Source organism: Rhinolophus sinicus, chromosome 13 (genome assembly GCF_057876585.1).
Source record: "Rhinolophus sinicus isolate RSI-liver-muscle chromosome 13, RSI-T2T, whole genome shotgun sequence".
Taxonomy (NCBI): domain Eukaryota; kingdom Metazoa; phylum Chordata; class Mammalia; order Chiroptera; family Rhinolophidae; genus Rhinolophus; species Rhinolophus sinicus.
The window spans coordinates 20,348,408-20,360,763 of NC_142513.1; the positions used below are offsets into that span (position 1 = coordinate 20,348,408).

General features: G+C 34.7%; 1 protein-coding gene across 8 annotated transcripts in view; it reads left to right on the forward strand.

Moving 5' to 3' along the window:
* Positions 1-12,356, forward strand: part of NCOA6 (nuclear receptor coactivator 6) — an 85,661-nt gene that overhangs the window by 25,143 nt on the left and 48,162 nt on the right. For all 8 annotated transcript variants that reach the window (XM_074318006.2, XM_019733554.3, XM_019733538.3 and 5 more), the window contains 2 exons: positions 4,976-5,081; positions 11,617-11,898. In XM_074318006.2, coding sequence (XP_074174107.2) covers positions 11,664-11,898 — 235 coding nt within the window. In that variant the 5' untranslated portion in view covers positions 4,976-5,081; positions 11,617-11,663. The remainder of the gene's footprint in view (positions 1-4,975; positions 5,082-11,616; positions 11,899-12,356) is intronic.

Here is a 12,356-nt window from a genome sequence, read left to right on the forward strand (position 1 = left end):
TGCTATATTTGCATCATCTATTTGTCGGTCTACCTATCTTTGCTGAATACTTTAAAAATAAGTTGCAAACATTGTGACACTTTATCTCTGAATGCCTTGGCATGCATCTAAGAATAAGGGCATTCTCTACATAATCACAAATAACATTACCACACCCAAGAAAAAATTTTAAGTGCCCTCACATCTCTGTTACTCACTTCACATTCCGTTTTCGCCAAATGTCTAAAAATTATTTTATGGCTATTTTCTTCAAAGCAGGTCTAAGCAGCGTTCATGTATTGCATTTGGTTGTAATGTCTCTTCCGTCTCTTTGATTCTAGAACTGTATCCTCCCCCTATTCATTCCCCCAAGATTTTGGGTTTTGAAGAGATCAGATCAGTTTTGTTGTAGCATGTTTCAAATTCTAGATCTGATTATTTCTTTATGTAATTGATTACTTCTTCATGTAATTTTTTTCTTGTAAAAATTTCTGTAGGTGATTTTTCTTGTTACTCTATCTTCTGAATTTCCTAGAAAGGGGAAGTTAGGTTTAACCACTTATTTAGACCTACGTTAGGCATTTTTGGTGGTAATACACCATAGATGATGCCTTGTGCTTCAGGGTACATAACATCAGGGGTCATAAATGAAAGGTCTCACTCTAATTGTTGCTGAGTTTGATCACTAGTTAAGCTAGTGGCTGTCAGATCTCCCCATTATAAAGGTACTCGATTTTCCCTTTGCAATGAAATTAGGAAGTAATCTGAGGAATAATCGTTTGACATCTTGGGAATCTTCTGCTCCCCAACCATTTCACCAAATGATACTTAGCATCTTTTGATCATCCTTGCCTGCTACATTTATTAACTGGCATTCTGTAAAGGAGAGCTTTCCCTTTCTAGTGAGGATGAATTCTTCTAAAAGGACAACGCAAATTGCTGAATTATTTCTACTTAATTATCAACCTTCAGAGTAAGGAGTTGATGTAACAGTCACCTCCAATGGTGGCAGATGATAGGCTTTTTTTACTCTCTTTCTTTGAGCTATTATTGTACATTAATGGATTCTTACTCATGATAGTATAATCCATTTTAGTCATTATTCTTTCTTATACTCAAATTGTTTCAAATTTTAAGGGAACCCCTTAAAACTGGCACCTGTATCCTTGTGATGACTCCCCCTTGGTCTCAGTGCTTCCTTGCCTTCTGCTACAACACGATTTTTTAAATTTACCTTGACGATAACCATTTTTATTGGTTTCTTGTATATCCTTCTAGAGTATAGTGCTAGCATTGTAAAATACTTTTTCTCTTCTTTTCCCACAAAGAAGTAGCCTACCGTAGTCAATGTTTTACTCTTTTTTTTTTTCTCTGAACAGTGTATCTTGGAGATCTTTCCATGTCAGTACATAGAGAGCATCCTCACTCTTGCTGCATTTCACTTTTATTGGATGTGCTATCATCAATCCCTGTTAATGGGCTTCTGGGTAATTTCCTATCTTGCTAGTACAAATAATGCTTTAGTGAATAATCTTGTATATATGTTATCTCGTACGGGAGCAGGTGTGTCTATAAAGATCACTAACCAGAAGTGAGCTTGCTGAGTTACTGCTATATATAATTGTAATTTTGATAGGTATTACCTAATTGCTGGTGTGACACCAGTTTGCACTACCATAGCAATGAATGGGAGTGCCTGTTTTCCCATAACCTCGCCAAGACAATCCATCTCAAATTTTTGGAGTTTTGCTAATCTGATGAGGGAAAAATGTTTTTTTCTTATATATGAGGTTGAACACCTTTTCATATGTTTAATTTGTATTTTTCTGTAAATTTTCTGATCATATCTTGTGTCCATTTTTAGACACAATAATTTGTCCAAATTGTTTTTATTTTATATATCTATATATCACATACATATATATACCATACCTATAAATACAGTATGCTTTTTTCTATAATACATTTGTATATAGGAGATTTACTCTTTTATCAATGATATGATCACCAATATGTCTTTGTCTTTTTTTTACTTCATGGTGTTTTTTTTCTTACAGAATTCTTTGATTTTTATATATTTGAATTTATCAATCGTTTCTTTTATAGCTTTGGATTTTGAATTGTAGTGAGAAAAACCTTTCCCACTGCAAGGTTACAAAAATTTCTTCTGTACTTTCTTCTAATACATTTAGGGTTTCACTTGGTACATTCAAGTTTTGCATCCATTTGGAGTTACCTTGATGTGAGGTATAGCTCTAATTTTTTTTCCACGTGGTTACCTAGTCCCATTTAGTGAAAAATCCATCTTTCCCTACCTTTTTGCGATACTAAAATTCCATATGCATTTTGATACATTTTTGGAATTTCTAATCTGTTCCATTGGTCTTCCATCTATTTATATTCCAGTACTACACCGTTTTAATTATTGAGGCTTTATGTTTTGATATCTGGTAGGACTCATCCCTTTCATGCTCTGACTATTCAGACCCTTATTTGTGTCCATATGAATTTTAGCATCAACTTGTCTGTTTAAAAAAGAAGTGGGCATTTTTTATTGGGATTATTAAATTATAAATTAGGAAGAATTGATGTTTATGAATCTTTTTGTCCAAGAGTTTGGTGTGTCATTCTCTTATTCAGGTCTTTTTTGTATTTCTCTTTCATTAGTGTTTTTAAATTTTCTTCTTATAGCTTTACATTTCTTTTTAGTTCATTCTTAAATATTTAATCTTTTTTGTTGGTAGTATAAATGAGATATTTTTTCAGCTACTGGTGATTGATTACATATGTAATAAAAGATATTGTTTTCTGCATATTAATTTTATACCATGCCACTTTGGTTAATTTTCTTATTTTTACTGTTTCCTTGGTTGATTTTCTAGGATTTTCAAGAACACATTTGTATCATCTGCAAATAGTGGTAGTTTTACGTTCTTCCTTCCAATTTTTATACCTTTATTACTCTTACTTAGTTTCACTAACTTTAGACCCCTACTTTGTTTACTAGTATATATATACATCATGGATATTTATCTTCTCAACTTTAGATTTGCTGATTTGGGGGCTGAAGAGATGTGATTTGACATGTTAAGGAAGTGTTTGTATATTCCAATTTTAGTATATGTGCTGCCGAAGTGAGCACTGTATATTCCTATTTATTTGAGTTTTGTGTGTTTTTTCCTTATCAAGAAGGTTGTTGAATTTTGTCAAATGACTTTTTAATATCTATGATGATCATATGATTTTTCCCCTTAGTTTCCTAATACTGCATTTTCCTTTCATTCCTAGAACAAACTCTACTTGATTATGATGTATTATTAATCTTCTAATGTACTGTTGCATTCTATTTAAAGTTTGATTTAGAATCTTGTATGAGTGTAAGAGAGATTGAGCAATATAGGAGAGACTGATCTGTAACTTTCTGCTTGCAGTTTGTATCAGTTTTTTTTAATATATGTAATTTATGAAGTGTTCTCCCTGATCAGCTTTTGATATTCATGTTCTATTTGCTTCATAAGAAGAATTGGGAAGTTTTCTTTCATCAGATGTTTAACTCATTTCTTTTTTTTTTTTTTTTTTTTGATAAAGGTATTTATGGGTGTAAATTTTCTTCTTTACAATTAGGCTGTATTCTTTAGGTTCCAGTATGTAGTATTTTCCTTATTATTTTTTAGAACTTTTACAATTTTTCTTTTTTAACCCAAGTCCAAGGTTTTGTTGTTGTTTTAAAGTGGAAAGGCCTTTGTTTGCTTATTTTATTTTAAATTTAGTTCAGTGCATGGTCATCAGAGTATTTGATTATCCTACTGTTACTTTTTGGATTTATTGATATTATCGTTATGGGTTTTCTTAAAGGTTAATTTTTATTAATGTTCCATGGAGACTTAAAAATGGCTTTTTCTTGAATTAAAAAATAATTAAGGGATAGTTTTTTTCTCTAATAAATATTTATTAATACCTAGTACATACAAAATTTTGAGATTATAAAATTAATATTTGGCAATAATGTAATACCATAACAGCCAAGTTAAAAAAGACATTCTGATGAATGTTATCTTATTAAGTGGAAAATTTTCTGAAGCATGTCAAAATTATGCACTTTCCATGCATAATTTATGTGTGTACAATAAAGAATACCTTAGAACTTAAACTGAAAATTTAAGGAAGAATAAAATGTATAGATATTATAGATAAGATAGGGAAAAAATCTATACTTTATGAAGTTTAAAAATGAATTTGAAATTCTGTTAGAAGAACTACATCTTGTATTTAGTATATGTACAGAATATTTTGATTTTGGCGCCAAGTATCTTCAAACAGTGCAGCATGATGTATATTTATTCTAATTTGACAGATTTAGAAATTAAGATATAGGGAAGGCTCTAAGGCCTAGGGTCCCAGATTCTTCTTTTTTTTTTTTTTTAAATGATAGTATCTTTTTTTTGGCGGGGGGAAGGGGTACAGGACTTTATTGGGGAACAGTTTGTACTTCCAGGACTTTTTCCAAGTCAAGTTGTTGTCCTTTCGATCTTAGCTGTGGAGAGCTCAGCTCAGCTCCAGGTCCAGTTGCCGTTGTTAGTTGCAGGGGGTGCAGCCCACCATCCCTTGCGGGAGTCAAAGAATCAAACTGGCATCCTTGAGGTTGAGAGCCCACTGGCCCATGTGGGAATCGAACTAGCAGCGTTCGGCGTTAGGATCATGGAACTCCAACCGCCTAAGCTACCAGGCGCGCCCAAGGTCCTAGATTCTTAAGTGAAACTGGTATATGTCCCTGAGTTTTGCTGCTACACACTCTTTGAATGCTGGTGGTGAGTGGTTTAAGAGCTCTGAAAAACGATACTCTTTGTAGACTTAAACAAAACCCTAGTTTAACATTATCTGAAGATGTTTAAGTTGACTTGATAATTTGTGATATTTGCATTAACTTCTGTTACAAAAACAGATTACATCTGTATTTGCTATATAATAATATTGTAACATTCTTTTTCTTTTTTAGAGTTTTTATTTGGCTACTACCTTGAAATACAGGCCCTAAAAATGCCAACATGGTTGGATGTAGAAGATGACTTGGATAAATGATAAAAATTAAGCAAGACATTTTGGTGAGTGAAACCTTATGCAAGAGAGCAGATATGGCTCAGCTTAATTCCAAGCAATGGAATGACACTACCAAGGTTACGTAAAGTAAAAGATTCTGTTTGCTTCATCATCTAGTGTTTTGTCAAAGGAGAAGATACTCCTTCAGCCCATTGTGGGAGACAGCATATTTAATGAAGCCAAAATTCACTAAGTTTGAGTACCTTCTGTTCCTCTGGGGTTAAGACCTTGCTTGATCTCTTTTTTCCTTGGGAGTCCACATATCTCCCAAGAGGCACATCATAAGATTTAAGTGCATTTTAAATATCTGGTCTCCTCCAGCACTACACCAAACCCAGCAGAATTCACTCAGGCCTAGTGCGGTACTACCGTGTTTTCCTGAAAATAAGACCTAGCTGGATCATAGCTCTAATGCGTCTTTTGGAGCAAAAATTAATATAAGACCAGGTATTATATTAATTATGTTATATTACATTACATTACATTGCATTATATTATGTGTATATTATAACCAGTATATTATAACCAGTATATTATATTATATTATACTATACTATACTATACTATACTATACTATACTACATTATATTAGACCCGGTCTTATATTATGTTAAAATAAAACTTGGTCTTACGTTAAGTTTTGCTCCAAAAGACACATTAGAGCTGATGGTCCGGCTATGTCTTATTTTCAGGGAAACACGGTAGTCAATCACATAAGTCATACCTGGATTGTCAGACTTAGTTAGAAATTGAAAACCAATGGCTTGTGGGCCTGTGCAGCTGCAGAGTGTTACATTTGGCCCATAGACTATTTCTCAAAAATGCAAATCTGTTTTAAAATCTGGAGATTTCACTAAATATGTGGATTTTAATCTTTTCTTAAAAATCAGAATATTTCTGGGCCTGCACAACTCCTCCCATCCCTCCAAAAAGAAAATAATAAGCTAGAGCAAAGTTGCGGCTGCTCAGCATAGACAGGTATTTGAGCTTCCCATTGCCCAAACCATTCATACAGTATGTGCAAATGCATTTAATATCCAATGTTCTCCTCTTGTTTATTTTACCTGCTTACCCCTATAGTAATGTAAGTTTGTGATATCTGATATAGCTAATAGTGTCTTGTCTTTTGCTCAGATAATCTGACTAGCCAGTGACAATATTGTACCCATTATTCAGCTTCCTGCACCAGGTCAAAACTCTGAAAAGAAAAGACTGGTCCAGATAGCTGAATATATATGATATATAAATTTATATATTTATAAATATATATTTAAATATATTTGTTTATTTTTAATCCTACTGTGATTTGGAAGATGTTCATATGTAATCTTCTAAGTCTTCCTGATGTCTGATGGAGTTTTACCTTATAGCAGTACGATGTTGCTGGTATGCTTGTTTTTTCCTTTTTTATTTCTGAAAAGTTTTTATTATGAACAATTTCAATCATATATAAAATTATAGTACAAATAATACCTATATATACACCTATCACCTACATTTAACCATTATTAACATTTTGCCTTATTTGCTTAATGTATGTTAAAGTAAATTACAGACATCATGACATTTCACCCCTAAATGCTTCAATATGCATCTCTTGAGAAACAATAAGGCTTTTTCACAAAGATGGCACTGAAAGGAAAGAAGGAAGCCCCTGCCCCTCCCAAAGCCGAAGCCAAAGCCAAAGTAAAGGCTTTGGAGGCAAAGAAAGAAAGCAGAGCTGAAAGGCATCCACAGCCCCCCAAAAAAAGGATCTGCAGGTCACCCACCCTATGAAGGCCCAAGGCACTGCTGCTCCGAAGGCAGCCTGAGTATCCTCAGAAGAGCACACCCAGCTTAAACAAGCTTGACCACTGTGCCATCATCATGTTCCCCTAACTGCCGAGTCAGCATGAGGAAGATAGAAGCCAACAATACACGTGTGTTCTTTGTGGGTGTCAAGGCCAACAAGCACCAGATCACACAGGCTGGGAAGAAGCTCCATGACATTGATGGGGCCAAGGTCAGCACCCTGATTGGCCTGATGGAGAGAAGAAGGCACAGGTTCCACTGGCTCCTGACGACGATGCTTTAGATGTTGCCAGAAATTGGAATCATCTAAACTGAGTCCAGCTGCCTAATTATAAGTATAGAAGTTTTTCACACAAAAAAAAAAAAAAAAGGAAAGAAACAATAAGAACATTGTTTCTTTCAACACCATTATCATCACACCTAACAAAATTAGCAGTAATTCCCTAGTCATTCTAAAAATGTGCTTTATATCTTTTTTTTTCAAACAAAGACCATACACTGCATTTCATTTTTAAGTCTCTTAAATCTCTTTTAATGTAAAATAATTTTACCCACCTTTTTCTTCCCCATGACCACTGACTTATTGAAGAAGTCAAGCCAATTGTGCTGCAGAAATCCCACACTCTTGATTTGTTTAATTATTTCCTCATGGTGTTGTTTAAGTTTTTCCTTTGTCTCCTGTTAAAAACTTGTTAGATTCAGATTAAACAGTTTTGGCAAGACTATTTTATAGGTAATTCTGGACACTTAATATTGTACATAATTTCTGGTTGCTAACCTAACTAAGGTTGATCATTGTGTCCAGGTGGTGACAGTCAGGTCCTTCCATTGTGAAGTTACAGTTTTTCCCTTCCAAGCAGTAAATCTGGGATGATAATTTGACATCATGTGAATATCCAGTTCTCTGTCAATTTTTCACATTTATCTTTTCATCCTTGCCTGAATTATTTTATTAGGGATTGCAAAGTTGTGATTTTTCTAATGATATCTGTTTTTTACATTTAAGTTGTCATTCTGTAGTAAAGAGCTTTCCTTCAACTGGCGATATTTGGCTACCCTGAAATATTTACACTGAACTGATTTAATTTGGAAATCTAGTTTTACTCTACCTTCAAATGGCAGAATAAATAATATGCTTGCTTTTTCAGTTTCTCCTGGATATCGCATTTGTTTGTATATTCTTTATAAAAGATCAAAAGAGCCCCAAGAAGTGAAATCCGTAGGTAATCTGGAATTTATTATGTGGTTCAGCAAGATAACTAGTGGTTAATTTTAGCAAAACCAGAGAGATAGCACATGCTCTTTTGAGATAACCATAAATGAGCAAATGAATTTCAAGATCGTCAACTATAATCTGTTTTCTCTCACCAAGAGTAGGTCATTGAACTGCATTTCACTCAAAGATTGGTCAATTATTTTTATGTAAATTCTTTATTAACAGATTTTAAACGGACATTGTCTCGATGAAATTAGAAGTTTCTTTTGAAAGTTTTTTTGGAAGGAAGGCCAGCAATTTTTTTCATAGACTGCTTTTCAATTTCTTGTTTTTATAGCACTTGTATAGTGCCCATAGTACTGTTAAACTGGTAATTCCTGAATTTGAATTAGCTGACTTGTAGTGTCAGCCAGTAGAGAGTTTTCCAAATCTGTATACACAGTCTTTGTGGCATGACCAATGACCTCTTTAGAAGACTATCAAAGTCCAAGTTTTTCAGCTGGTTTCCTTCTTTCCAGTGAAAGATTCTTTTGGAAAATGTTTCTTAAATTTTAAATTCTTTTCTTACAGTTGTTCCAACTTTGGAATAGCTGCTCAATAACTATAGCTTTTCATGCAGTTTTACCAATCACTTTTTCCTAATGAGCAACAGCTTTAAGCCCTAAAAACCTTTTTAAGTTTTGTTTATTTACCTCTAAAATTCTTTAAAATCTGTAAAATGCTGATGGCAAATGACTAAGGGCAGTAGTGTCTCTAAAGGATTTTCTGAATGCTGTTGTTTCTTAACTTTCCAAATCACACTGTTCCTTTGTAACAGTCACAGAACCAGACTATAAAATGTTGTGTTCAAATGTAAACATTTGTTTTTTTTCCTATATTTATTATTTATAACAGAGGAGTTTTTTCCCCTTAGATTTGTTTTTGGAAAGCCTTTATTCTTGGAGTTTAGTGGCTATTTAAAAAAAGAAAAATTAAACAGTTTTTAAAATTTGATACATTTTTTTCCATTTATTCAAGTAATATTACCATATTACAGCGTATTTGATTTTGTTTCCCTACTGACTTATAGCACATTTGGAAAATAGGAAAAGAAAATTCACCAACGATCTTACCAACCTAGCACAATTTCTGTTTGCATTTTAGTGGCTTTATTTTCAGTCCTTTTTTCTTATCCATATTTTTTAAAAAGCAAAACTTAGTTGTAATTATAGTTTACGAGGTATGATTAAAAAATATAGTGAATGTTTACATAAAAAAATTAATTACAGTAAAAGACACATTGCCATTAATCCCCCTCAGAATACTCCCCCTCACTTCAAACGCACTCTCCCCATCATTCTTGCCACTTTCTGAAGCAGTTCTGGAAGTCCTCTTTTGTGAATGTCTTTACTTCATCCTCCATCATGAAAACACTCCATGTCACACATTGCTTCTGCTACAGCAGTTTCTGTCAATTAAAAACAATATGTTGGGCCTGCCTGGTGGCTCAGGTGGTTGGAGCGCCATGTTCCTAATGCCGACGTCGCTGGTTGATTCTCACATGGTCCAGTGAGCTGCACCCTCTGCAGCTAAGATTGTGAACAATGGCTTTCCCTGGAGCTGGGCTACCGTGAACAGCGCCAGAGGTTGGCGTGAACTACTATAGGCTGCCATGTGCTGCCATGAGCTGCCGGTGGCCCCCATGAGTGGCTGGCAGCCAGCCTGAGCGCCGGCAGCCGGCAAGAGCTGCTGTGAGCTGCTGTGATCTGCTGACCGACAACTGGTGACTGACTGCCTTAGCCAGGGTAGCGCAAGGCTTATAATACCAGCATGGGCCAGGGAGCTGTGTCCTACACAACTAGATTGAGAAACAACAGCTTAAACCGGAGTGGTGGGGCGGGGCGGGGAGGTGGAAGAAGGGGGGGAAAAAAAAAAGTACGTGTGTCCTCATCTACCTTATTCACCGGATCTGTCATCCTGCAACTTTTGACTCTTCCACAAAGTCAAAATGACCATGAAGGGAAAATGTTTTGTATGGATTCAGGACATCGAGGCAGCCATGACAGTGTAACTAAAGACACTCATGAAAGAGGACTTCTAGAACTGCTTCAGAAAGTGGCAAGAATGATGGGATAAGTGTGTTTGGAGTGAGGGGGAAATATTTTGAAAGGGATTAATGGCAATGAGTCTTTCACTGTAATACGTTTTTTTTTAAATTAAACATTTACCTTATTTTTTAATCTCACCTCCTATATAAGGAATATTTTTTAATTAGAAGATTTGTATGCAGTTCTTATGTTTCTATGCCATTCTTAACACAAATGCTGAAAATTAATGTTTATTCATTTGTCTTTGGGTTAAGGATGTGATCTTCAATCTCAGAGCTAATGGAGGAAATGGACATATGGTGTGATCTTTAATATGTGCACTCTTCAGTAGGCAACATAACTGAAAAAAGCAGAAAATGTGACTTCTTTAGATTTAAAAGTTAAAAAGTAATTTAGTTCTGTCCTAGACACAGTTCTTTGCCACTATAAACACGTGTTAACCATTTATTTTCCGTTCATAAAATTATTAAAAAAATTTTTTTGTTTTGTTTCTGAATCATTATTTTCAGCCATACTACTATTTTAATAACCCTTTAAAGGTTGTTTAAATGGTACTCATCAAAGACTAGGATTTTAGGGCGTGGCCGGATGGCTTGGTTAGAGCACTAGCTCTGAACAACAGGGTTGCTGATTCAATTCCCACATGGGCCAGTGAGCTGCACCCTCCACAACTAGATGGAAGGTAACGAGCTGCCGCTGAGCTTCCGTAGGGGCGGCCAGATGGCTCAGTTAGTTAGAGCGTGAGCTCTCAACAACAAGGTTGCCAGTTCAGTTCCCACATGGGATGGTGGGCTGTGCCCCCTGCAACTAAAGATTGAAAACGGCCACTGGACTTGGAACTGAGCCTGCACCCTCCACAACTAGACTGAAGGACAACAACTTGAGTTGGAACTGATGTTCCCCAGTATTCCCCAATTAAAAAAAAAAACACTAGGATTTTAGTTAGTCCTCCAGATGCCTTTAATTGGGTCAAGTTGTGCTTTGCAGATTAGAGAAAAAGAAGAGCTTTAGAGGTTTTGGCTCATGTGAAACTTTTGTCAGGATTGGAGTAAGGGGAGCCTCAGGGAGCCCCTTGCTCTGTGGGGTCAACCAAAGGCTTATATAAATTCTCAGAAAATACCTGTTTTATTTTCTTGTAATCTCTTGTTTTAACTTCCTCCCCATATTCTAGGCTTACAAAAAGGTAGCATATTAACATAATAGAAATAAACATTATAACATAATAAAAGGAGTTTTTAAACTGGTGTATTTTTATTTCTAGTACCTTTAAGAACTAATTATTATAGAATATTTTAATGAAAATGGTTTATCCTCTCTAATTTCTTAATTTTTGTGGTACTTCCTTATTACTTGGCAGATAAATCAGTTTTCACAAAACTATGGATTATACATTATTGATTGTATAGTTATGCTTTGTGATGCTTTTTCTGTCTTCTCTTTTCACAGGTTTTCTTATTGTCCACTTGGCATATGCTTCTGGAATAATATTCACCATGGTTTTGGATGACCTTCCAAACTTAGAAGACATCTATACTTCCTTGTGTTCATCAACAGTGGAAGACTCAGAGATGGATTTTGACTCTGGACTAGAAGATGATGACACAAAAAGTGATAGTATTTTGGAGGATTCCACAATCTTTGTGGCCTTCAAAGGAAATATAGATGATAAAGACTTCAAATGGAAATTGGACACAATATTGGAGAATGTGCCCAATTTGTTACACATGGGTAATTTGCTTTATTTTTTTATTCTTGTTAACTTTTTGAAGTTTTTGCCCTTCTATGGTTATCTTGAGTTTTACACAGTAAAACTTTGCTATACTGGGTTGAAAGACTGATTTTAATTGCAGATTTGGAATTTTAGGATTTTTATTTTAATAGAAATGCTGTTGTGTTTCTTTGAAGTACATGGAACTGAGTATAATAAAATATTGTTTAACATAATAATCCTTAATCCTCTCTAGTGGAGAGGAATACTTCTGAAGACCCAAATATATTTATTGTTTTTAACTCTCTGGTCTTGTGTTCCCTTACCTGTAAAATGAAGAGGTTAAACTGGATCTTTAAGGTCTCTTGAAGCTTACAAAAATCTTTTTACTTTATGGTTCTACTTAAAACTTGCTTGAAATTTGTTCTCTTAAAGTTTAGATCATATTTTACTAACCAACAGCCTGCTGAATCTAGCC